The sequence below is a fragment of the Trichechus manatus genome, unplaced genomic scaffold (genome assembly GCF_000243295.1).
Source record: "Trichechus manatus latirostris isolate Lorelei unplaced genomic scaffold, TriManLat1.0 scaffold00048, whole genome shotgun sequence".
NCBI lineage: Eukaryota > Metazoa > Chordata > Mammalia > Sirenia > Trichechidae > Trichechus > Trichechus manatus.
The window spans coordinates 13,296,636-13,324,092 of NW_004443984.1; the positions used below are offsets into that span (position 1 = coordinate 13,296,636).

The 27,457-nt window shown below is 46.2% G+C and overlaps 1 protein-coding gene across 2 annotated transcripts; it reads right to left on the reverse strand.

Moving 5' to 3' along the window:
* On the reverse strand, positions 1-26,965 carry SZRD1 (SUZ RNA binding domain containing 1). 2 transcript variants are annotated; one of them, XM_004377210.2, is made up of 4 exons: positions 26,887-26,965; positions 6,604-6,653; positions 4,520-4,774; positions 1-3,147 (listed from the first exon to the last, which is right to left on the reverse strand). In XM_004377210.2, the coding sequence occupies exons 1-4, from the start codon at positions 26,935-26,937 to the stop codon at positions 3,045-3,047; spliced, it is 459 nt and encodes a 152-aa protein (XP_004377267.1). In that variant the 5' UTR covers positions 26,938-26,965; the 3' UTR covers positions 1-3,044. The 2 variants fall into 2 exon arrangements, with proteins under 2 accessions (XP_004377267.1, XP_023587922.1); XM_023732154.1 differs by having other exon boundaries at positions 2,938-3,147; positions 4,520-4,771.
* Between the last annotated feature and the right edge of the window lie 492 nt (positions 26,966-27,457).

Consider the following 27,457-nt stretch of genomic DNA (forward strand, 5'->3'; position numbering starts at 1 on the left):
TGACAAGTTTAAAACATGTATTTAAAATACAATTTATAAAATGCTTAATCTGCCGACTCAGGAGCCCGCGGTGCGGGGTGGGGTGGGGGTGGGCAGCTGCCTGCTACACCAGCAGAGCAGGACTGCAGAGGTGCGGCCCTCCCTCCCATGCCCTTCGGATCAGACACCCAAGGGGCTCATGCACACCCCTGGAAATCACATGACCAGAAAACAAGACCCCAGAGGTTTCTTGAGTCTCTGCTTACCAGGGAGGCTGGATGTAGCCCCGCCGGCCCATCCCTGAGCAGAGCATGCCCAGATGGGGCAGAGCAGGGTATGGCTGGGCTGGACAGGGCAGGGCTGGGCAGGGCAGGTGGGCTCTGGAAGGGTCTGATGGTAGCAGATAGGGTGTTGCCTCCTGCCTGCAGGTGGGGAGCACCCTGATTGAATGGGCTGAGAAGGGTTGGTCACCAGGCCCAGACCCCCCCAGCTCCTTTGGTTATAGGCTGACATCAGAGTAGTGGCTCACGGGAAGCGGTTACCTGGAAGGTCTGAGGCCTGGATCGTGGGGTCAGGGAGAAGCTGGGGGAAGGGGACAGTACCATGAAGGCAGATAAAGGGGCAGCAGCCTCAGGTTTCTGCCCCCCACCCCCCTGAAGTTTTCCAAGCCAAAGCCTGCAGCTTACTTTTAAAAAAAAAAAAAAAAAAAAGCACTTAAGGAGAGTTACAGACAACTACAAAAACAAAACAAAACAAAACAAATCCAAACCGTTCTCCCATCTCCCCTCCCGCCTCCCCCCAACACATCAGTTTCCTGTTTTCTTTTTCCTGCCTGCCACCTCTCAACCTGGGAAGCCAGAGCATGACTGCTGGTGGGTGTGACGGGCACACAGTGGGCAGAGCCCCATCTTTGGCCGTAGGGAGGTGGGCGCACCAGTCCTTGCCATATCCTCAGTCTGCAGACACCCGTCAGCGAGTCCTTCCTTTGGCTCCCACTAGGGGAGGGGGGCCAATGAACAGGTGGTCCCAACGGCTGAGCAATCAGCACCTCTGGTCTTCCCACCTGGCCTACCTCTGCCACTGAAGGGACAATCTCGCCTTGGCCCAGAGACCACTATTACATAAGGAATAGCCAAAACCACACATTTTAGAATGCAGAAGCTTGGTCAGGGCAGTGGAACTATAAAGATAGCAGCCAACGTTCTCCCTTGCCCACTGTGGTGGTAAAATTCCCCCTTAGAACAGCTGTGGGCATTACTCAACCACCAGTGGGCTCTCACAGACTGAGCTCGGTTCCAGCTGTGCTCACAATCTCCTGGCTTCACACAGTTTTAAAGCTGTGCTATGCTCTACTTACTGACTCAACTGGCCAGCCCTTCCTCCTACAGGGAGGTGTGGTGGGACATGGCTAGCCGGGCCTGGCTTACCATTCCCACAGGGCAAGGCTAAGCCAGGTAAACCAAAGGCAGAGTGAGCCTGCTAAACCTAGCTTGCCACCTTGGCCACCACCACGAGCTGCCCTAATTGCAAAATGTCACACTAACCACTCCACAACCCACCTGCTGGGTGGGAGTGAGGAGGCTGCCTGGCTGGCTGAGGGATAAGGCGCAGTGCAAGAGAAGAGGCCAGACAGCCTGAGAAGAGCCAGACGGCACACATCACACAGCTGCTCTGGGCAGCTGTCCTCTTTGCCTCTTCCACCCCAAGGGCAAGGCAAATCTCCAGGTTCAAGGGACGGAGGAAAAATGCCTTCATTCCAGACCCTTGCTCTGGAAAAAGGGGTGAAGGGTAGGTAGCCTAGGCCTCTGGGGAACCAGTCTGTCATAACCAATCTTTGCAATGCAAGGCTTTTCCTTTCATCCCAACTGTATTCAGAATGGTTTGCTCCCAAGGTACTGATTTCAAAAAAGAAGGGCACCAGGTATAGTTACTGAGCCGGTGCCATCAATGGAGACGGAGCACTACAGACCCTGGGGAGTTCAAGCCTTGCTATAAAGGAAGATCTACTCACCTTCTGGCCACACTAGGCAGAAGGCTCAGAGTTCTGGAGCCTGACTCTCTTCTGGTTTTCCTCATGCTGACACAAAATACTGAACAAGCCTCACATCTCTTACTTTTGAGCCCAGGAGTGCAGAGTATCACTCTCTGACACTGGACTCTCTTCTGGAAGTAGCAAGCCTGGCTGGTAGGGAACCACCCTGAGGGGTATGGGAAGGGGAAGTCTGTTCACTTTCCCTATCTCCCAAAATACTAGAGGTGGGGTTGGCACCCTCCCCAGGCTCTCTGAGCCTATAGAGCTAGCCCAGTCTCTAGGCAGGCCAAGATGCCCTGGAACTTAGCTGGGGGAGGGAGGTATAGGCATGGGTACTCATCTGTCCTGTGGGCTGTGGAGCCCTGCCCCTTTTCTGGGCGGCAGTAGGAATACAGAAGAAGCTAAGCTCACCAAAATCCTATTGGTTAATGTTTCTAGCGAATTTCCCAGAAACATTTTTAAGTAGACTACCAAACTACCCTTTCTCAATTAAAAATTCATTAAAATGCTAAAACTCCTCCCATGCACTTTTTCTTGCAAATCAGATTATTTGTATAAACAAACAAAAATGGGGGGGTGGGGAGAAAGGATATTTTCAAATGGAACTTGCTTTTAAAGTGATGAAGACATGCACTTGGGGGGAGGTTCTCATCTGTGTTTTGAAATCCCAAATTAATGAGCATGATAAACTGTTATTGCTGGCACTAGCTTTATCCCAAGCAGCACTGTCTGATTCTACTCTGAGTCCTCGGTGGGTCCCCCCAACCCTCCCCTAGCCCTCACCCTTTCCCTTTCCACTGACTTGGGACAGCCCTTGTCGACGTGCCAAACACAGGGGGAAGGGGGGCAGGGGGGGAGGTCACAGTGCATGGGGTTCAAGGTCACAGTGGGCGGAGCAAGGGGGATCACAGTGCAAGTAAGTCAGGTCGTTCCCTCTGCTCAAGTCCAGCTGTCTGCCACAGCAGTGCAACCCGTGGCAGACGACCCAGGAGGCGGTGATGGCAGCAGTGGTGGCATCCTTTCTTGCCCACATTTATCTGCGCTGTTTGAAGCCTTGTGACCCATCAGGACCCAGGGGCTGTCTGATCACATTATTGGGCTGCCTGCTGTCTTCGGGCTGAGAGATCCTGGTTGGCCTGAACGGAAGAAAATCAGAGGAAGGCCTGAAAAAAGATATAAAAGATGTCCCCAAATCTCAAAACCAACCACCCTTGCGGCTGAGGAAGAGTCATGGTGGCTACCAGCCAACTCTGGCTCCCTCAGCCTGCTCCTCTGACAAGCAGACAGAGGGCATCTCCAAGTTGGGAGGTCCCTATAGGCAGGTGGGGCTGGTGGTTCATGTCCACCTCTAGCAGCTGCAACTTCTTGCCTCCAGAGGCAGTGACCAAGGACAGCACATCTGCTACAGAACCTAATGGCACAGACTCTCCAGTGTCGGGTCAAGGTCAAGACCCCTAACCAAGAACTCAGCAGAGTGACAAGACACCCACCGCTCTGCCCTCTTGCTTCTCTCCAAACTATGTTGTTAACGATTGACTCATATCACTATGGAAGACTAAAGGAAATGGACTTTTTTCACTCTGGAAAGATGGAGGGTTAGAGGAGAGATAATGGATGTCCATCAAATGAAAGGAGACTTGGTGGCATAGTGGTTAAGAGCTCGGCTGCTAACCAAAAGGTTAGCAGTTCGAATCTACCAGCCATTCCTTGGAAACCCTATGGGGCAGTTCTACTCTGTTCTATAGGGCTGCTATGAGTCGGAATCGACTCGACAACAATGGGTTTGGTTTATCAAATGATGGGATAGAAAGAAGGTACATAGATTAGCTTCTCCAAATCCCAGAATCCCAAGCCAAAGAGGCCGTTCAAAGTTAGAAAAAGGCTGTTTTTGAAAATACTGTTTTACTACCAGGAGGTGACAAACTTACATAACATAATCTCTAGGACCACAGAGAAAAAAATGCCAAGTCAAAAAGAATTTAGCAAATCCACAAAAACATCACAGTGGGATATTGTTAACACCCAGAAGATAACAATATGTAAGCACTCACTGAGCACTTCCACTGTGCAGGGCAGGGTTCTCAGCACTCTATACTCATTTAGTCATTTGATGGCACAACAACTTGGCAAGACAGGTATTATCTCCATTTTTCAGATTAGGCAACTAAGGCAAAGAGAGGTTAAGTAGCTAGTAAGCGGCAGAGATGAACTCAAACCTTGCAGATTCTGACTACAGAGCCCAGGTCTTTAACCTGTAGAACAGCATGCCAGCAAATCAGGACTTCCTCAAAGCCCCCTCTAGGGCTTTCGGAGTGGCCCTGGTCCCTGAGCCAATGTAGTGAGACAATTAACTAGCCCAGCCAGGCTGGGACTGGCAGCTGAAGCTGTGATGGTTCCAGCCCTAACTGTGCCTGCTTCTCATTCCTCTCTATGAAGACAGACTGCTTTCCTCCTCCGCAGGGTGGACTGCTGGAGTGGTCTCTGGTCAGCTCTTCCAGCTACACTCACCTGTCGAGGATGGGTTTCTCCTGCTCCTCCTCAGGGCTGGCGCTACCCAGGATCCGCTTCCGGGCCTCGGCGTACTCCGCCTCCCGCTGCGCTAGGGACTTGACCGGAAGGGCTGGCCTGCTGGTGGAGTTGGGGCTGCTGACCACACCGTTGCTGGTGGGCCTCTTGAGGATGCGGATCTGTGGAGGGGGCCCCGTGGGAAGGCTATCGTCCTGAATCACAATGGGCACTCTGGGAGGAGATTTGGATTTCCTGCTGACAAAGAGCAAACACAGCTTCACAAATCCTGTTCCTTGATGACAGAGGCCCTTCCACGCCCCACACCCACCCTTCATCACTTTCCTCTCCCTCCCCTTCCTAATTCCATTCATTATTTTCTGGCCTCTGACCAGACATATCAGAACTCTCACTCCTTAAAGAGTTTCTCAAAAAAGCAAACATGCCACAAGCTCACGGAGTCCACAGGAACTGATCCTCAGACCTACCCCTGGCAAAGGGGGCTGGAATGCCACCTCATTCTGGGACTTCTATCCCCATGATCATTAGTCATGTCAATCACTGTTTGGCCCCTGCGGCAAAACATTTCACGTCCAGTATCCAACGACTTCAGTTAAGACCCCAGCTTCCCTACACAGACCACAAGGTAACAGGCTGGTGAGGTGGGAGCCCCTTAGCTTGGGGTCAGCAAAGTGCTCACTCCCAGCCAACACCTTCCACCACGTGTGCTCAAACCAGTCTAACACTACAAAGGTGCCTGTACCGCCATGCCAATCTGGCATGAAGACAGGATTTACCAAACTGACTCAGCCTTCTGGTGAGTATGAGGCCTGTGCCTCCCAGAGACAAGGCCACGCCAGACAACTGAATCATCTCTTCAATAGAACTCACAAGCAGAGAAACCTCCCTCATCAGGACTCTGGTCTGTTTGACAGCGGCGGGGCTAGGGGGAAGGACGATCCTAGAGACAGTGGTTGGCAATGCTCACGAGGGAAGCACTGTCCAAGGCTGGTGATGTGTTCACCAGAAAAGGTGGAATAAAAAACCCACAGTGTCTACCAGAACAAAGAGGCATAAACAACACAGGAAGGGAAGGAAGAAGCCACAGGAGGAGAAAGGGATCCAGGTGGGAATGACCACCCCACAAAAGCTACAGGGAACCCTGCCCAGAGCAGTCAACCAGCTTCTCTTCAGAAGCAAAGAGGCCTAGAGGAGCCTGTTTTCAGAGCCTTGCTGTCAGATGGGGCAGGGACTGGAGGAACTTGGCTGCTACCCAGGTAAGTTAGAACAGGTCCTGGGCAGGCCAGGGATGGCATGGAAAAATGGACTGTAATCAGAAGTTAGTGTCACCACTGAGACGAGCAGGCAGACAAGCAGCCAGCAAGCTGATCAAAGAGGCAGGGAGCCAGGAAAGCTAGCGGGTGAGCAGGGCATTCCAGAGTTCCCTGGGGGATGACTGTGCAGCCCATTATGCAAATCAAGACAGGCCTTATCCCCCTCCTCCTTGCTGCTTGTCGCTGTGGGAAGCCGACAGGTTACCTAAGCCCAAAGACAAGACTTCTGAAGTCAACTTTCACCTGCTCTGGAAACTCACTTCCTCCACTGTCTGGATGGGTAACAAAGCTATCCTTAAAGGTCGTCCGAGAATTTTTCTTCCAGGATACTCCCATAACACCCTAAGATACCAAGTCATGGAGAGCACAAATAAATTATTTGTCCAACCAACTATGTCACAGATAAAGAAATTGAGGTCCAGAGGAAGAAACAACTTGTTCCAAACCTCAAAACAATTAGGGCCTGAGCCAGGCCTAAAACCCAAGTTTTACGACTTGTCGCTGCTCCCCTTTCCATCAGACCACCTCACACAGGGGCCTACTAACGTAGGAGGCAGGTGCAACACCCCAGTCTCACACCTAAAGCCTCAAGCCATCACGTCCTGCTCTCCCCCTCAGAGGGAAAGGTTTGCTGCCCAAAGGAGGCTGCCCTGCTGAACCTGTGACCAGCTGGAGCACACCATGACTGCCCACTAACTGCCCAGCTCTCAGACGGCAGAGAGCATGAGCCCTCAGACCACACAGCAGCCTTACCTCTCCTTTTGTGTGATCTTCAGTTTTTTTTCCAACCGTCTGTCTATTTCCTAGAGGAAAAAAATGTATATAAAAAGTGGAAAAAAAATCTCTCTCAAATAAAGCTTACATCTTTATTTTCAGAGCTAAGGGCAATGTCCTCTCTCTCGCCAGGAACATGACTGTGTCTTTTGAGGTAATGACATGGACCTTCCTTTACTGGATGCTGGGGTTGGGGACCTGGCTCCCTCTGCGAGTCCGTCTCCCTTCCGTCTCCACGGCCACAGCAATTGTTCTAGACCTCATCGTCCAGCTGGATTCTTGGCAGAGCCTCCAACTAGTCTTCTGGCCTCCAATTTCCCCCTTCCAAACTGTCCTTCAAGAGTCACTCAAATCAGTTTTCTAAACACAAATCGGATGGTGTCACCTCCCTGCTTAAAATCCTTCAACTGCTTGCAGGATCAAATCCAAGCTCCTTGAAAATGGCTTTACCCACATCTTCTGTTTTATGCTACAGCAATACTGAGCTGTTACTAACGCCAGAACCCAGTGTGCTGTTCCACTGACTGCAATGTCCTCCTGCCTTGCAAACTCCTCTTTATCCTTCAAAATCTAGCTTGGACATCTACCACCTATTCAGTGAAGTCTTCTCCGATCCCACAGGCACAGTTAATCACCTGCTCCTCAAATAAGCTTTCTCTTTTACAATCCTTCATGTTCACATGTATGAATTATTTTATTTCTTTACTGTTATGGACTTGAACTCTCTGTGACTAGCACCTGCCAGAAGGCCTAGAATTAAACAGGAGCCTAATGTTTGAGGGTCTGGCTGGGCAGTCTGAGCCCTCAGGCCTTCAGCACCAGGAACACCTTGATGCCTCCACATACTCACGTGCAAGACTCCACACACTGGACTGTGGCAAGATGTGCACAGACCAAAGACCAAACCTCTAGACTCCTTGGCTGTCCCACTGCTTTTCCTTAGAAAATGCCCCACTCTCTCAACCATCTTCAGTGAGGACAAGACAACTTAAGCTACTGCAGAGGGGAGAAATCATATGCAGAATCATGTGTTTGTCTGGAGGAAATCTTTAACGGTGGTTCTCATTAGGGGTGGGGAGTGATTTTGCCCCCCAAGGGACATCTGCAATGTCTAGAGACACTTTTGGTTGTCACAACTAGTGGTAGGGTGGGAGTGTTACTGGCCAGGGATGCTCCTAAACATCCTACAATGCACAGAATATCCTCCCCACCTGCCACAACAAATAATTATCTGGCCCCAAATGACAATAGTGCTGAGGTTGAGAAATCTTGATTTACAAGATGGATGGGATTTTTCAAAGGGGTCCATCAATTCACAAAGCGTTAAGAACCTTGGTAAGTAACAAGGCTTTGAAATTTGCCAAGATATGCCTAACAGCCAAGTGTGACAAGTGTGTGCTGAAAACTGCATTCTATAATTGATGAGTACAGGGTTCTGTAGATGCATAAATTAGTTCAAGCTGATAGTGTTCAAGTCTTCTAAATTCTTACAGATTATTTTGTCTGATCTACTGACTACTGAAAGAGTCAAAATTCTTTCTAGTAAATTAAACAGTTTATTATAAAATAATCTTCTTTGCCTTAAAATCTACTGTCCAATATTAGTAAAGCTATGCCAGCTTTCTTTTGGTTAGTATTTCCTTGAACATGTTTTCCCCATCTTTTACCCCTCACCTTTTTATGTCCTTACTTGTGTCTCCTGTAAACAATATGAAACCATACGACACACTCATTCTGACTGGTGCTGAGTTGTGTTTAAATTTTTTGTTTTCATGCAAGACCCAAAATATATTTCAGCAAACACAGCATACTGTATTCTGAAGGCACCAGCGAGTCTGGTGGGGCCGGGAAGCCCATGAACAAACCTCTCATTAGCCGAACTTGAGAGGTCCCATCCAGGTTTCCTCTCAGGACAGCAAACTGCATCCTCTTTCTCTTTAGTGAATCTGTGTCCAGTCCCAGCAAATGCAGCCTGGGTGGGGAAATGCCCTTCGAGAGGACATTATGGGCCATGTCTGAGTAACTGTGTCTCTGTCCTCAAACTAGAACATAACCAGCACACTTGGTATATCATATAATACTACTGGTTTTTAAAATAATGCCTTAAATCAATATAGTACTTTGTGGCTGTCAAAATACTTCCAAACACTCATTTTCTCCTCACACCAGCCCTGTTTGATAACGTAGCTTTTATCCCTCCCTGTCAGATGAGGGTAATGTGGCTCAGAGAGGTTAAGGAATATGTCCAAGTTTACAAAGTAGTAAACTGTACAGGCAGCCCTAGAGCTAAGGCCCCATCCCATGCTGTTGTACCCCACAATTGCTCAAATCCCTGGGAATGCTGGTAAAAACCACTAGATATTGATCCTCTCTCCTTCACCTCCCAATTCCACACTGTTCCCTGCCACTCCAATAAGTAACACTCCCATCAAACTCTGTCACATCAGGCAGGACTATTTTATCAGACCTGGGGAGGGATTCCTCCATCAGATTAGAGAACGGGATCTAAATCCAAGCGGCTTTGGTGGAAAGCTGATCCTGGCTACCTCCAGATGGCCAGCTGGACCCCAGCATGCTCAGAACTGTCCAGGCAGGAGATGGTGTGCTCTGCCAGTAGCTGAGAGGACATTGAATATTGCTCTGGAGTCTGTCCAGGTATCATGACTCAGTCCATTCTCTCCTCAGATACGGCCTTGAAATCAATCCACTCAGACTCATGCTCTGAAAAGCTTGCCCATGTTGAACTTCCCTACAGAGCGCAGTACAAGGAGAATGCTTGTCTCCTCCAGAGATGCACTTTGTTGTTTTGTTAGTTGTCATCAAGTGGATTACGACTCATGGCGACCCCATGAGTGCAGAGTAGAACTGTGCTAGATAGGGTTTTCAAGGTTGTGATCTTTCGGAAGCAGATAGCCAGGCCTGTCTTCTGAGGCACTTCTGGGTGGGTTTGAGCTGCCAACCTTTCGGCTACTAGTCAAGCGCTCAACCATTTGCGCCATCAACAGATGCACTACCCATTGCCATCAAGTCAATTCTGACTCATAGCAACCCTACAGGACAGAATAGAACTGCCCCATAGGATTTTCAAAGCTGAAATCTTTACAGAAGCAGACTGCTGCTACATCTTTCTCCCACAGAGTGGCTGGGGTTTGAACCGCTGATCTTTCGGTTAGCAGCTGAGCACTTAACCACTGCGCCACCAGGGTTCCTAGAGATGCACTACCCCAATGGAATTAAACAGGCCTCAGAATTTTGTGAGAGGAAGCATTTAATGAGGACCTAAAACAACAAACCTTATCACCTAAGGGCACCTCCTTTTTTTTCTTTTTTTTAAATTACAATTGTGCAAGTTAGTATGTTAGAGTTTCCTGTCTTGGAGGGCTAACCTCCATGGCTACTGAAATAAACCCCATAAGCTAATCACTCCATGACTGCAGTGAGCAAGGAAGGGTCACAAGGGCAGAAGGCAGACATTAGGACACAAGCACATCAGAGTGGAATTGCTAAAGAAAGTTTTCCTATGGCTTCTCCTGACAGAAAGGCTTTTTTTTTTGCTAAGTAGCACCTAGCAGATTCCAGAAGATGATACTCTGTGCTCTGATAAGAGGGGTAGCTCCTCTCTTTGGGGTCCAAAGCCTAAGCAAAGAACTGTCGTTGCCAAACACAGGTATCACCCTCACCCTTACCCTGTGGGACTACGTCTCTAGAAAACTGAGCTGTGGGCTTCTTGGTCTTTGACAACAAAGCCAGAAGGAAAGAGTGGAGGCAGAAGTCTTGGAGAACCAGTTGGGGTGAGTGTCGGGGAGAGATTCCGGACAGGGCTGGTCCTTTATGGGAGGGATAAAGGAGACACTACAACCACAAGGTGAATGAAATCAGACATCTGCAATGAGGCAGAGAAGTCACTGGCTGCTGATGCAATGATGTACTGTGTGAGCCCTGGCAGAAAGTTGGGAGATGGAGGCATGTGACTATACTAGGGATAAGATCATTCCAAATGGGACACCTCAAACTGCCTGTTACACAGTGGTATGGATTGAATTGTGTCCCCCCAAAAGCTATGCTGAAGTCTTAACCCCGGATGTGTGAATGTGATCTTGTTTGCAAATAGGGTTTTTCTTTTGCTATCAGGCCATACCAGAGTAAGGTGTGTCTCATAAAAGGGGAGAACAGATAAGGAGACAGAGTCACACGGTGGGTGGGGGGGGGGGGATGACGACATGTGAAGATCTCTTATACAAGCGGCAAAGGAACTCCAAGGATTGCAAGCAGCTACTAGAAGCTAGGAGAAAGGCATGGAACCCAGCCTCTCTGAGCCCTCAGAAGGAATCCAAACAGCGAGTGATACACTGATTTGGACTTCTAGCCCCCAGAACTGTAAGACAATAGATTTCTGTTCTTTAAAGCCACCCACTGTGAGGTATTTGTTATGGCAGTCCTAGATAACTAACACACACAGTTACGATCTAAGAAAGGAACAAAGGAAACAAACAGGACAGGGAGCTTCCGCAAGAAGGGGAGGCAGATAACAATGGCAGGGTCACTCCTGTAACTTTAACAGGTAGATGAGAAAGGGACCAAGAAAGGTGAGAAGGGAAAAGGAGAGGAAGAAAGGAAGAGGAAAGAAATAAACAGGCTATTCTGGGTGTTGGTGCAAAATACAGCACCATCACAGCTGTACTTTCTCAGACTTCCTCAATTCACATACGGGTGATACAGGTCTGGGGGATTGATTCCAAACAGCCAAGCTCAGAGAAGACAGTGATAACAAACCCGAACGCTCACTGTTAACCTTTCTGGTGCATGACCTGCTGCTGCCTGCTCCCCAGAGCCTTCCTTTCTGGGGCTGAAGTAATAGTTCCTTCTGGTGCCTCAGTACCCCAGCCAAAGGAATGAATTGTCCTGCTCCACCACTGCATTGCTCTCTCTACATTATAATACTGTGGTCACCAATGCAACCAAAACACAACTAAGAATTCAAGTAATCTTGCATTAAACAGAGGCTAAAGAGGCACCCTTGGTTCCTGGCTGTGAGTCAGGAAACACCCTCTTTTTATTAGCAACAAAGTTACTATTTAAGTGAGTACTTCCCTGGACATTTTCCCAGAAAACTGACCTCTACTTTGTTAGTTGCCATTTTGGAAGATGACATTTTCTGATTTTCTTCTCAAATGTAAGGATTAGTGACTGGTTCTAAAGCTCACCTGTGAACCAGTGTGTCGCACAGACTCAACTACTCTTGTCTAGCAATTCAAAATTGGTGAGCTTAAGTCTACAAGTAGACACTGGCGGAATTTGAAGACAAAACAGGGACCCTGAGAATACAAGGATTTCTCTCAGAATCAGAGCCTGACAGGTCCTGATTACTACACCATTTTAGAAGAAAGCAAAGAGAAGAAAGACACTGAAATGGACTAGAAGGCAGAACTACCTTCCAATCCATTCTGGCCCCAAACTCCCATCAGAGTTGGCCAATGCTCACGTTGGGTCTAATCAGGTAGGACAGTGGCACCCATGTCCCTTGGCTACCAGACCATTTCCAGAGCAAGAAGCCTATGTTTCCCACCCTAAAAATCACAGTGGTATTCAGCTCCTCCTGTGAGGGCCCCAATGATCATTTAGGAATAAGGCAAAAAAAAATTCACAAGTAGAACCAATGTACAGCAGCAAAATATGGTCTAAATCTATCAGATAAAAAGGTCTCCATACTGAGTTAGGAAATAATATTGGAGTTATTATTCCCTCTCCTTGAGCATAGAGAATGTGACCCAGATGGAGCTGGGCTCACAAGGACTCACAAGGACACATCAACTGGGCCCTAAGGTATAAAGACAATAGCTAAGATAATCTTGGAAAGTTATCTTTTAAGGAAACTTTCACGTAAAGCCAATCAAACAGAACACAAAAGACTTTCTACTCTTTTTCTGTTAGCATTTAGTGAATAGAAATTTGTTGGACCAATAAAGACTCTCCTGACTCTCGTTTCTGAAACCTGTACCAATGATTGTTAAGAAAGACAGTTCAAAATGCATGATCACAGTTTCTAACCAACGTGAAAAGGCTAAGCTTTCAAAGGTTTTGCCCATTTGTAATGTTAATAGATACTGATGGCTCTGTAACTGTTCTTTGGACTCTGGGCAGACATGGCTGTAGCAGCATGCTTGTCCGTTTTCCCACTCTTGCGTATTCTGTAATATTCTTTGGACTTGGGCAGACATGGCTGTGGCAGCATGGTTGTCTGTTTCCCCATTCTTGCCTCTTCTGTAATATTCTTTGGACATGGGCAGACATGGCTGTGGCAGCATGGGTGTCCGTTTCCCACTTTTGCCTTTTTGAATATATGCCGAATAAAACTTTCTTTTTGCTTTAGTCAACTTTGTGATGTTTTTACCCTACAACAGTACCTTTAAAGTACATCACTGGCCATTTCAAGTCCAGATGTCCAATCCATAGAGACTCCTCCACACAACTTTTGTATCAATTTATTTATTTCATCCCTGCCTGGTTTCTTTATGTCAGTAGCGTGGCAGGACAATGTCCAGTTTAGGCAGAGACTTAAACCCCTGTAGGGCTGCCCATCTCCAATGCTGCTGCTTAATCCACCTCCCCTGGCTATCCCAGGGAGGGAAGCATCCAAAGGCATATATATCACCAAAGGTCTGAGTCTACAGGGTCACTGTCAGTTCCAAGAAATTAACTCCTGGACAAACGTTACTGGATAAGTCAAAAAAAAAAAAAAAAGCAAAAATCAGAATTCAGAAGTTGAGAGACAACATATATGGAGGCACAGAGAGGCCATGAATTCAGAGGTTTGCCTTTTAATACAGATTCAGTTTGTCTGTTTGAGGGCTCCATTTCCCACAAAACATTCTCTTTCCCCTGTTACCCCGACACTAAGGATAAACATTCCATTTTAATTAAGAGGGTCACTGTACGGCACAAGATATAGTTCTAAAATTTCTTCTCCAAGAAGCCTGTGCTTTAGCGTGTCTCAAAGGCCATTTCCTTTGCTCCACTGTGACAACAAAAGTCAGAGACAAGCATTTACAGAGAACCTACCCTACTAGGAGATGTGCTAGATTTCAGAGACCCAGTAAAGCAACCCTTGCTGAAGAGGACAGTCCAGCCAGCCAGGAAAAGATAGATAGATAAATCACAGTAGTTATACTAGTTGTATAAACAGTGTTATGGAAAGAGAAATGGAGTGATTGATCCTGCCATGGGAAAGCTGTAGTGACTTAAAGAGTTTTCCTGGAGAAGAGAACAAGGGGCATTTAAAAAGTTGGGGAACGCTTCAGCCAAAAAATAGACAGGCCCATAAAACAAACAATAACACATGTACTTCAACCATTTATACAAACTAAATGGGCACACCAGCCCAAAAGCAAAGATGAGAAGGCAGGAAGGACAGGAAAGCTGGATGAATGGAAATGTGGAAACAGAGGTGGAGAAGGGGAGAGTGTTAGACACATCGTGGGGTTGGCAACCAATGTCACAAAACAATATGTGTATTAATTGTTTAATGAGAAACTAATTTGGTCTGTAAACTTTCACCTAAGACACACACGTGCAAAAAACACAAACAAAAAACTCATTAGGAGCTTTAAAAAAAAAAAAGAAATCAAACGACATATTCCATTGGGCAAATGTGCTATAATGGACCTCTTTAAAGTTCTAAAAAGCAAAGATGTCACTTTGATGACTAACATGTGCCTTACCCACACCATGGTCTTTTTAATCACCTCATACACATGTGAAAGCTGGACAATGAAAAAAGAAGACAGAAAAAGAATTGATACATGTGGATAGTGGTGTTGGTGAAGAATACTGACGATATCACGGACTGCCAGAAGAATGAATAAATCAGTCTTAGATGAAATAAAACCGGAATGGTTCCTTAAAAGCGAGGATGGCAAGACTGCGTCTTGCTTACTTTGGACACATCATCAGGAAAGACCAATTGCCAGAAAAGGATATATCATATTTGGTAAAGTAGAAGGTCAGCAAAAATGAAGAAAAACCCTCAATAAGATGGACTGATACAATAGCCATATAATGGGCTCAAACATCAAAAATCGTGAAGACGGTGCAGGACCAAGCAGTTTTGTTCTGTTATACATACGGCTGCCATGAGTCAGGGCTGACGATGAACAAAACAATGAGGTAAATAGGGCAAATATAATTAGAATAATACATCCCTATTTTATAAATGAGTAAGTGGAATGGTTAAGTCACACAAATACAGGCCTTTTGCAGTTTTGCCACTTACTAGCTGGAACTTGAGATGAGTTACTTAACTTCTCCGTCCCTTAGTTTCCTCCTGCTGCCTCCTGTCTCATAGGGTTCCTATGGGGATTAGAAGTGGGCTATCAAAAACCTCCAGAATGAAACCAGGTCCTCTGACTCCAAATCTCTTGCAGAGTTTTCCACTTGATCATGACTGCCCCCTCACAGTTTTCCTATAATTCTAAGGATTTATGCAGCAGTAGCCATACCCCCACAACTAGCAGTGCAGCCTTTCCCTTCTCATCATTCTTAACAAACTTGATCCTTGTAATGCTTACAGGCAAGATACTGTGCCAGGGACTTAGCATGCAAAGACGAAAATGCCCTCCTGATGCTACCTGGGAGACAGACTAGTATGTACAGAATTAAATACAATACAGTGCTAAGACAGAGCTAATCACACAGCCGTTGAGAGCACCAGGGACACCCAACGCACTGAGTCTCGGAACTTCCCAGAAGAAGCAATACCTGAACTGGGTCTTAAAATTACTAGTAGGAGCTACATTTTATAGTTATAGAAATTTAAATCTGAAAAGAGTAAGTTCCATAAAGCACGCTTGTCTATGTTACTCACCACTATATCCCCAGTGCAGGGCCAGCATCTCAGAAAAGTAGATGCTTAATTAATATTCGTTGAACACATGAATGGTTATTCCTAAGGTCACTGACTTCACACCTGGACTCAGAAAGAGAAGTTCTTAATTATGTAAAATAAAATTCGTGGTAGATTTGTTTTTAAAGATTGTATATTAAAAGAATCTTTAATTGAGATTAATTTTTCCTGTAACTTTACCTATTGCTTTAAGAAATTTTAAGACAGTATTAAATTAATACTAATTGGGAATTAAAAATAAATACATAAAAAGTTGGGGAAAAAAGAAGACAAAAACATGAAAACAGGGAAAGCAGAAGGAAAAAAGAAAAGGGACCCCAAAAGAAGATGCTACCTAACCTAGGTCTGGAAAGCCATTTGAAATTACTTTAGCTATAGTCAGCAATAGTTTTTTATTAACTGATACCAATACTACTCAAAAAGCTGCCGTAGAAAATTAGTTATTAATCCTAGGGCCAGCAAGACCTGAATTTGAAGAAACCAGGGGCATCAGGAAACCAGGAAGGGCTTTAGGGTGGTATGTTGTAAAGACCAAACAATATTTACTTGCTTCACCTCCTTTCTTTTCCAGCTTCATTACAGCTTTCAGGATTTCTCTGCGCCTGACCAGTAAGAAGGAATCCTTTAGGCACACACCTCCTTTGCACTAGCTCTAGCTGTGCTGCCCCGTTCAGTGGTCACTGCCATACATGGCTCTTGAGTACTGACACGTGGCCAGTCCGAACCGAGATGTGCTCTAGTGCTAAATGCACAGTGTATTTCCCAGACAGTTCAAAAAAGAATATAAAATATCTTATTAACATATTTTTCATACTGGTTACATGTTGAAACGATACTATTTTGGACATATGGAGTTAAATAAAATATATTAGAATTAATTTTACTTGCTTCTTTGTACTTTTTAAATGTGGCTTCTAGAAAATTTTATATTACATTTGCAAACTGCATTACACTTCTCTTGGACAACACTGCTATAGAGTCTAACCTTAAAGTAAGATGTGCCCCTGCTGTACATTTCATCTTTCAGCAACTAGCAACTGAGCCACTTAACGACCCAAGGGGCATGTTATTTATGTGTAAAACACACGCTGGTGGGCTCTGCCATATTAGCAAAACAGCAACTAGCACTTACCAAGTGTCTGATGTCAGGTTCAGGCCCTGCTCTGAGTTACATTCACCACCTTAATTTAATCTGGTTCCCTAAATTCCACCATCCAACTGAATGGTTATTGTCAAAATCTGCCAATGACTTCCACCCTTGCCAAATTCAGTGATAAATTCCATGTCCTCATTTCACTCAACCTCTCAGCAGCAACTGACCTGGCTCAATGCTCCTTCCTTAAAGCATTTTCTTCACTTGGCCTCCCATACACCACTCCCCTGGTTCCCCTTCTACACCTCCTTACAGTCAGTGTTTGATTTCTCCTACAAATAGGACAGGTTCCTCTTCCTCCCCTGACCTCCTGAGGTTGGAGGATCACACAGCTTGGTCCTCTTCTGTATCTACACTGGCTTCTTAAGTGATCTCATCTAGTTCCACAGCTTTATAAACAGTGATATACAACTGCCACCATGACACTTCTCACTTAGATTTCAACCTTTCAAGTCCAAAACCAAATTTGATTTCACCCACTTGCCCAAGCCTGCTCCTCTCGCATTCCTCCTAACCACCCATCTCAGCGATTCCAGTTCCAAAGAATCAGGCTAAAGACTTGGAGTCATCTCTGATGCCTCTTTCACACCCTACATTGGCAGATCTTGCTGGTTTTACTTTTAATTTAAAACATATCTCGAATGTTCTCGACACTCCTGTTGCCACCACCCTGGGCCAAATCACCAACAGCTCTTGACTGCACAGTTCAATGGCTTCCTAATCAGTCTCCACGCTTCCACCCTTACCCCCTACAGTTTATTTTCCACACAGAAGTGAGAGTAAGCCTTTTAAAAACCAAGTTAGCCTCTGCTCGACACCCTCCATAGCTCCCTATTTTAAGGTGACATGCACCATGGCCTACTAGTCTAGCTCCTTGCTACCTCTGACCTCATCTCCTCCTACCACCTTCCCCTCACCCACTCCCACCATGATGGCCTCCATTGTTCCTCAGACAAAACAAGCATGCTCTAGCCTCAGGACCACCGCCCTAGCCCTAGCGGTTCTCTTGGCCTGGAAAGCACTCTCACCAGTTTCTGCACCGCTTGCTCCCTCACCTCCTTAGGTCTCCCTGCCTATCTTCATTTGAGATGCCTTCTCTGACCTTTTTTTTTTTTTTAAATAAAATGGCATCCCTGCTAGTCACTTTCTATGCCCTTTAATCTGCTTTATCGTTTTTTATAGTGTGTATAAAATATTATTTATTATTTACTGCCCATTTTTCCCCGCTAGAAAGATTTATGAGAGCAGAAAATTCATCCACTGCAGCTGTCAAAAGTGCCTAAAATAGTGCCCAACACATGAATTAAAGAACAATCCTATGACACAGGTTTTTACAGATTCAGCCCCATTTTACAATGAAGAAAAACTGGTTCAGAGAGATTATATAACTTGACTGCAGTCTACTGTTAAAGAGTAGTGAGTGGGGCCAGAATTTGAACTCAGGTCTGTCTGGGTCCAAAGGCACCAGACTATCCACATTCAACAAAAGAGCTAGGGCTGCCTTAGGCACTTCTCCATGGCAGCAACAGCATTCTCCAAGTACCTGCTACAGGTCTGTATAAGGTCCTCCCTCTACTACTTCTAATCCTCACAACTCATGGGATGTACATCAGCCTTGCTGGATGCTCACAGGTTAAGTGACTTGCCCAAGGCCACACATACCAGTAAGGGACAGAATTGAACCCTAAACCTGAAGAGGAAGCAAATAGGTTCAGGAGAGTAGCAGATGGGTGGCAGCGGGAAGCAGGAATTAATAAAGTAGGATAAAAGCTGAACGGTAACACCACTCGTCCACCTCCTCACCCCTAGGCCAGGTTGGTGCAAGCCCAGGTTTCCTAAGTAGCAGACCACAACAGATTCCAAGGTCCAGATCTTAAAGCTATGAAGAAGCACCCAAAAGGAAGTTAATTCTTCAGCAGAGATGTATTCCAGGCTGAAGGACCTCAGAAACTCTGTAAATTGCCATCTTAAGACAATGTATTGTTTTGCGTTCAAAAGATCTCCACTGAGAGGAAATCAATACAGACTTACCTATAAGGAGTGGAGTAGGCAGGGGTGGGGTAAATGTGGTGAGTCCTACCCTCAGAATAAAACAAAGGGTAGAATCTCATGGGGTTCCTACTTTCTACTGATTATTGCTTCTCCCTTTCATTTTTTCATACAACACTAGGCAATACAACTCTTAGAAGAAACAGTGTATTTGTCTTCAGGGGCAACAAGAAAGAGATCCCTTGGGCAGTCTTGGGAAGCTGGAGGCCTATCCGGACAGAAGCCACACTGTCAGTGGCCAGGCAGCCAAGGAACAATGCCCTCACACTTAGAACAACAGCACTCTACTTCCAACCGGCACAAGGCTCAAAAGACCGCAGGCAACAATAACAGCATGCTCTTTCCCTCCTCCCAAAATAACATCCGCCTTCAAACCAGGCTTTACTAAGTGCTTTATTTAACTCTCACCACCAGGCAATGCCAATTTTATTAGTCAAATCTTACAAATAAGGAAAATGAAGCTGAGAGAGGGGTAGGTAGTGATATGCCCCAAAATCATACCTGGCATTTGAACCCATCTTCTGATTTCTACTGCCATCTGTGGAGAAAAAGTGAGCCGTGAACTGGCAGAGGCAACCTATCTGTTCTTTTATAATGACGAAAGCAAGGCTCTGTCTAGAGAACATCAGGTACACTGACACTGGGGGGATGAAACAAACTCACTAGATTTTATTCAAACACCCAAAGGCACTCTCACCAAAGGCTAGTTAGAACGTGGACACTCAACAGGGGCAGCAAACACAATGCCTCAGGGCCAAGCTGATGATGTAAATAGCAAAAGCAGGCAGGAGGAACTTAATACTAGCACGAGGGCTGGGCCATGCTGGGTGCTGCTAGTCTGCAGCTACAGATACAAACCAAAAAACCCACTCCTGTCGAGTCAATTCTGACTCATAGCGATCCTATAGGACACAAAAGAACTGCCCCCACAGGGTTTCCAAGGCTGTAACCTTTACAAAAGCAGACTGCCACATCTTTCTCCTGCAGAGAGCCTGGTGGGTTTGAACTGCTGACCTTTCAGTTAGTATCCAAGCTCTGAACCACTGCGCCACTAGGGCTCCTTAACTACAGATCTAAAACCAAACCAAACCCGTGGCTGTCGGGTCCGATTCCGACTCATAGCAACCCTATAGGACAGAGTAGAACTACCTCATAGGGCAGATATAACCCGTTGCCATGGAGTTGGTTCTGACTCATAGCGACCCTGCAGGACAGAACAGAACTGTCCCATAGGGTTTCCAAGGCTGTAATCTTTACGGAAGCAGACTGCCACATCTTTTTCCCAAGGAGTGGCTGGTAGGTTCGAACCGCTGACCTTTCTGTTAACAGCCAAGTGCTTAACCATTGCACCACCAGGCTCCTGACAGGAATCCTAAACTAGCAGAGAAAGGCAGTGGTGGTTCAGTGGTAGAATTCGCACCTTCCATGTGGGAGACCTCGGTTCAAATCCCAGTCAGTGCACCTCATGTGCAGCCACCACCCAACCCTCAGTGGAGGGCTTGAATGTTGCTGCGATGCTGAAAAGGTTTCAGCAGAGCTTCCAGAGTTGTGCACGGGACCACCATGAGTCAGGGGCTGACTCAATGGGAGCTAACAAGATAGCACAGTTGTTAAATCTTCTCAAGAGATCCCGAGCAAAAATAATTTATGCTATCTCTTTACATTTAATCAGATGTTAAAATGTTATTTCCCATTTACGATCAAGACAGTTCCCTGGGTAGCCCATGTGGTTTGCAATCGGCTGCTAACCTAAAGTTAGCAGTTCAAACCTATCCAGCACAACACATGGGGTCACCGTGAGTCGGAATTAACGTGACAACAACTGGTTTACGATCAAGATTTCAACCAGTGTCTCACTTGCAGTCGCTGTTCTTAATATTACAACTGACAGCAGCATTATCTTTTTGGCTCTTGAGTACTGAGTTCAACTTTTTCAGAGACACACAATGTATTAGCTCATCATCCAGACTACAGAAGCAGGTCAATCCCAGGTGAAAATACAATCCTTCAAAGGAACTACCAACTAAGCATCCTAAAGCAATTAACTAGTTAATTCTCTGGTGAGAAGTAAATGTAAACCAACTGTCAGGAGAAGGTGCCCAAGAGCGTGGGCTCGACTCCAACAGCCTGGGCTGGGATCAACCTTGTGATTTCCTCTCTTGGACACCAGGGATGATAGTACCTACACTTCATGCCGTCAATGAAGACTGAATGGCATAATGAATATAAAAACGCACTCTGCCTGATGTGTAGTAAGCGCTTAATATACTACCCCAGAAGTTCACCTAAAAAGGGTCTGCCAGATGTGAGAGCTGGCAGGTCAGTGTCCATCCACCAGGGAGATGTGCAGCTAGGCAGCAGAAACAGAACTGACAGCTGGAGGGTCACGAAGGCCAGAGCCCAAGAACTGTAAATTTGGTTCTCAAGGTCTATGAAGAGTGGTGACAGTCCTGACCTTCCCAGGCATAATTATGTCCTTCTGTACAATCTCATCTAAAACTGTACATATTTATCATTCCTTTCAGAAAGGCCTGTTATTTCCTGTGCATTTTATGTGGCCAAGAGGTGTGGGGTGGGGATGACTTACTATGAGGGACTGAAGTGTCTCCTGATTGGGGGGTAAGATTCTTTATCTACAGATCACTGTGGGGATTTATTGCTAATTTCTGTGGTGACTGGTTTTAACCTCAATCTTCCTATCAACATTCTGCATAGAATCAGACGTTGAGGATGCTTGGCAGAAGCTAACCAAGTTAGCTTGGGAAGAGAAATCTCTATGGTTACCGCTTTAAAAAATCATTTCTTTCTGTACTTTGGCCACAGATTTAAGTAGCTAAACTCAGCCTTCTCCTAGGAAACCAACGAGTCAGTGGTGGTCCTGACAGGAAGAAAAATTCTATTCACAGAAGCAGGAAAGAACACATTACACCTTGTGGAGGCTCTCTATCTGATACAGCCAAAAACTGATGCTAACTGTGGGGGGCCCACTGCAGTACTACAGAGGTGGAAACTGGAAGAAGCAGCCGGCCCCAAGAACACGTTTGTGTCTTCAGATCTAGACAACAGCGACTTTGCTTTCACAATGTTTTCCCAAAAGCTTTAGAAAAATACACTATGTTTCCTCCTGTTGTAGAAGGAAAAAGCAAGAAGGCCTGTGACTGCCTGAAATTTCCAGCCCATGGCAACCATGGCAGCTCTCTCAACACCCAGAGCACGCTGGGAACAGGCCCCCCCATGCTGCCTCAATGAAAAGAGTTGAGAACTTACTAGTGAAAAGCTCATTATCTTCCTTCCTTTGAAACCACAGTGAAACAGGTCCTTTTCCAGAGCCTCAGGGGCAGACTACTCAGCACGATCATGTCTAAACCGGCCAATTTCTTTATAGAAAGCCCCCTCAGAGGACACTGCAGTCCCTAGGACTCGGCCTTGCCAAAAGGACCAGAAATAGCTAAGAGGTGGCCCCTTCAGGCATGGTACACCTGGATTTGTGCTTTCTGATACCAAATCTTAAAACACTTTCTTTACTGTAAGGACAGACATGAGGGGATCAGCACAGGTAGCCCACCACCAACAGCCGACCTGCACACATTTCATAACGACAGCAACTACAGGAAACACCAAGGGCACCCAAAGTGAGGTAGTAGCCACGCTTCAGGTAGAATGGCCTCATCTCTTAAAAAAAAAAAGAAGAGCAAATCAAGGTTCTTATCTCCTAAATTAAAATCTAACTATGTCACTCCTCTGTGGAGCCTCAATGCTCGTCACTGCTTTCAGGACAAAGTCCAAACTCCCCAGTACCGAGTACCAGGAGGCCCTTCTCCATCGGGCCGCTGCATACCTCTCTGGCCTCATCTCTTTCCACTCAGCCCTGCCAACCCTTTACACTCCAGCCAGAAGAAATACTTGTAACTCTCCCAGCATTGCCACACTCTTCTCTCACTGCCTCCTTGCCTTTGTGTGCGCTTTGGCCCTACACCCTACCTGCACCTCCCAGACTTATCATTGCTTAATGCAACTGGTTCTTCAAATCTTAATTATGGCATCACCTCCTCTGACCCCAGCCATAGTTCCCTGTTTATGCCTCTTCCACAGAAATCACTGGCTTAAACCTGTCTGTGCCTCAGTACCTGGTACATAATAGGCACTCAATACAGCCTTCCTACAGACATATACACCACCCAGCATCACTGACAGGGCAATGTTTAGATCAGGGTTTCCAACAGTTCCTTCAGGTTTGAACCCCTGCTGAGAATTTGCATTTCTAACAAGTTCCCAGGCGATACTAATGCTGCTGGTTAAGGACCAATTCTGAGAACCACTAGGAGAGCAGTGGTCCTCAAAATTTATTATACGTAACAATCACCTGGAGATCTTGTTAAAATGTAGATTCTGATTCAGTATATCTAGGGTGGAAATTCAAATTCTCAGCAGGGGTTCAAACCAGGGACAAACCAGTTCGAAGCCCAGGTTTAGATGACTGGCTCAGTGGAGGTAGAAAGTAAATACAAATTTGAATTCTTAGCCCAGAAGACCAGTTATCCTTTTAACATACTTAAGATGCATATTCTTCCCATTAGCTACATGGCTTGCCCTTGAGAAAAAGAATAAAAGGAAACATTTGCGATATAAGCCCAAAGCAAACGTATTAAAAATGCCCAACACCCAAGTCTTCCACAGGGCCCTGGGTAAGAAGACAGAAAATGCTAGAGAAGGATCCCAGCTTTAGGTCATAATCCCAGCCTCCCCACTTACTACCTGTGTAACTTGAGCAAGAGAGGTTACCCTCTAAAATTTCAGTTTCCACATCCACAAGGAAAAGAGGTTGCCAATGCTTTATAATAACTACCAGTCCACTACCAGCACTCGGGTGCTAACTGAAAGGTCGGCGGTTTGAACCCACCCAGCAGCTCCGTGGGAGATAGATGTGTGGCGATCTGCTTCTGTAAAGATTACAGCCTAGGAAACCCTATGGGGCAGTTCTACTCTGTCCTATAGGGTCACTATGAGTTAGAATTGGCACACAACAGCAACCACTTCCATTTATGTATCATCTGCCTTCCTCTAGACTGGTTAGCTGATTACCAACCAGATGGACTAGGCCATATTTTTTTTTTTTTGTTCTAAACAACTAGTGAACATAAACTAGCTTCAAACCATCAAAAATTGAGCTAAGTGTTCATCTGAATTTTTCTGAAGCACAAAGGTATCTTCCAATTACAAAATGGTCTACTTGTTCCCTGAGGTTTAAGACTAAAGATACAATTTAGTCAGGATCAACATTAACTCAATTTTACATTTTTATTTCTTCCAAAGACAGTATATTCTCAAAGAAGCATTTTCTTGGTGAAACTTAAGGTACATTCCTTGAATTGGGGAAGTAACCCCTTAGGAGAAAAGAGGTAAAGCAACCATTTTACAGTAGGTAAGTGTTTACCATACTAGCTAAAATCAAATAACAGCCTATTTACAGAATATCTGAGGTACTTCTCAAAGTCAGTCTTTTCCTGAATGACACAATACAACCTGGTACTGAGTATTCTGAAGCTATACAGGAAACAACGACTTCAGATGCACTGACACATAAGAAATTCTAGCATGATGTGTGTGTGTGTGTGGTACTGGAGGGCAGGGATCACCAAAGCCTCTATTTTCAAGAATTAAAATTGTTTCTGGATTATCTGGAGTTTGAGTGTTCACTTAGTTCAACTAGTCAATGCTCATTTGCTAGTCTTCTCTCTACCAAGTTTTGTTGTTGTTGTTGTTTTGATATTCAACACCCATTACCATATAAGCTGGGAAACAGCTGTAACCAGAAACTAAGACTTTTTATATATGCAACTGGCTACATCTAACAGATGCATATAGTTGCTTGGCTTCCCAGTGCTGTGGACAGAGTGCTTCATTCCTTCCCTGACTCCCTTCTTTCAAAAGTGCACATTTATAAGACCCTTTGTGAAATCTGAAAAGGGGATCCAATTCAAGACAGTCCTCAAATATAAGCCCAAAGTAAACATATTAAAACTGTCCAACACTCAAGTCTTCCACAGGACCCTAAGTAAAAACAGTGAAACACTAGAGAAGGAACTCAGCTCTGAGTCAAATCCCAGCTTCCCCACTTACTATCTGTGTGGCTTGAGCAAGAAAGGTTACTCCTTAAACCTCAGTTTCCTTATCTATAAAAGGAGGATAATGCCCTCACAAGTTATTTCTAGAACTTAATTAAATAAAAGATATAGAAGGGAACTTGAATTTTGGCAGTACGGCTCATGATGTCAATAAGGCAAAGAATGGGTTACATCTCTGTACCTGGCACTTTTAAAGGGCTTTACTAAATACGGAGCAAGCATTAGAAAGACCTAAATTAAATCTTAAATATCTAGAATTTATTTAGCTGTAAAATGGAAGCCTGGACTACCTGATCTCTAAGTGATTTACCCAAACTAATCTAAACTAAAATATTCCCTGATTTCTGCTGGATACGACTTTTATTTTCTTCTCCAACAAGAGAAACTTACAGTCCCTTAGAAACAAATAAGGAAAAACAAGGAAAAGCCAAGATAGCCAACTTATAATTTGCATCACATTCCAATTGTAGGCCAAGCTTTTTTGCAGGGGGTCGGGGCATGAGGGGTGTTTAGCTGATTCATCCCTATTAGCGGCAGGCCATAAACGACTCTGCCTGAAATTCTGCATTCTCTGGTACAAAGTCACTGCTAAGCACAATGCCTACCACATAGAAAACACTAAAAAATGTTCGTTGAATGAATACCTAGCTCACACCTGTTGCTCCTATAAAATCGTTACATTACTCATTATTCAAACCAAAATCCAAGAACGATGGTCACCACAGAACTGTACTGAATACCCTCCAAACTAATTAATCCTTCAAATTCTCAATAAAAAAAAAAATCTCAATTATGCTAAGTGGAAAAACATAAACACCATAAGACAAATGCTGAGCCAGCGGGAAAAAAACCTCGAAGCCAAGTTTCAACATTCCGGTAGAGATACACCCACTGCTGCGAGAGTCAATTGCTCGGTCTTTCCCAGCGCTGACAAACACCCTCAAAGGCGCTACGGGAAAAAAAAAGCAGCTCCTATTCTAACCTAGAATTCGGCTCTCCACGCCCTAGTCCCCAAACATAAACCATTAAGGCGGATGCAGCCACCTGCTGGACAGACAGGAACACGAGGAGACCCAAGAGGCATCTCTCCATCTTCACTAGGGTCACAGTAGAACCACAAACTCTGAAAAGACCAAAGTAACCACGAACCTAATGGAACTGTCTGTTCCTGCTCGGGATAAACTATTTTCCTAGTTTCTGAAGGCAAACAAAAACTCCAAAAACAAGCAGAACTGTCCATTCCCCCCCTCCCCTCCCAGAAATGCGGCTATTTTACATATCGTACCCCTCCCCCTTGACCCTGGCGTGCACACTACGAGACCTTCCCCCAGGGGCTCAGAGCTTTGGGTGGGTCCCCGGGGATAGGGGCTCTCCAAGCTGAGCTTTCGGTTGCTTTGGCGGGGTTCCCGGGAGACCCGGCTGCAAGTGGGTTTCAGAGTAAAACTGAAAGAAAAACTCCCAGACTCGCCGAACGCGGCGGAGGCCGCAAAAAGCGGTGGGGGGTTTTAGCTGATAGTTGAGTGGCCCAAAGAGGATTCAATTTCCCTTCTGCCGTCAGCTGCCTCCTCCTGCTCCTCTCCGGAGGTGGACACGCCACCCAGGTCTGCGCAACACCCCCCGCCCCACAACCCGCCGCACACATGGTGTGTCCCTCCTCATCAGAGCACATGAACTTTAAAATGGTGCCTCGGGCGGGGGGGGGTGCCGACAGGAAAGGAAGGGTGAAAGGAGCCTGGGACGGGCGAGCGGGCGCGGGGGCCAGGAAAAGAGGACCTGGGTGGCGGGTGGGGCGCCCAGAGTTACGCGCACATCGAGGGGGTGGAGGGAGGCGCACCGGGCAAAGGTGAAGGAAGAAATGGAACGTGGCCCCTTTAAGAGGCCTTCAAGGCACTCAGGGACCGGGGGCCTCTCCTCCACCCCAGTCCCGGCGTGTGGGGTCCTTCCTCGGGGAGAGCCATCCCCAGACCCGCTCCCCAGAGGCTTCCCTCAAGCCAGGTCCCGCCTGGCCCTGCCCCGGGACGGCGGCTCCTCCTTACCCCGCTGTCTGCCGCCTCCTCCCAGCTCTCAGCGACCTCCTCATCTTCCATCTTACTCGCCGCTTTCCCTCCTCCCCCACCCCCTCCCCGCGCCTGCGCCTTGAAGCGCGCCTCCGTCGCGGGCGCGGGCACGCAAGGCTTTACTCAATGGACCCCGCCCCCTGCCAAGCCCGGAAGAGGCTCCAGGCCTATGGGTCCACTATTATCAAGATAGCCATTTTGGAAGAGGGCATCAAAGCCAGAACGTTGCCATCTTTCTTAAGGGCAACGAGTTGTCTCTTGTACGGAACGAGAGTGCACGTGACTTCATCATTTTGAGTACCGTAGTGTGGTCTTTGGAACCATCTTTTCTAAGGGCAAGCAGCCCTGTTTGGGCAGTGGTTAATCGCCTGGGTACTAACCAAAAGGTCAGCGGTTCGAACCCACCAGCATTCAGGGGGAGAAAGATGTGGGAGTCAGCTTCCTGAAACATTTAGAGCCTAGAAAACGCTATGGGGTAGGTCTACCCTGTCTATAGGGTCGCTATGAGTTGGATTCCAGGGAAAGGGTTTTGTTTGTTTTTTCTAAGGGC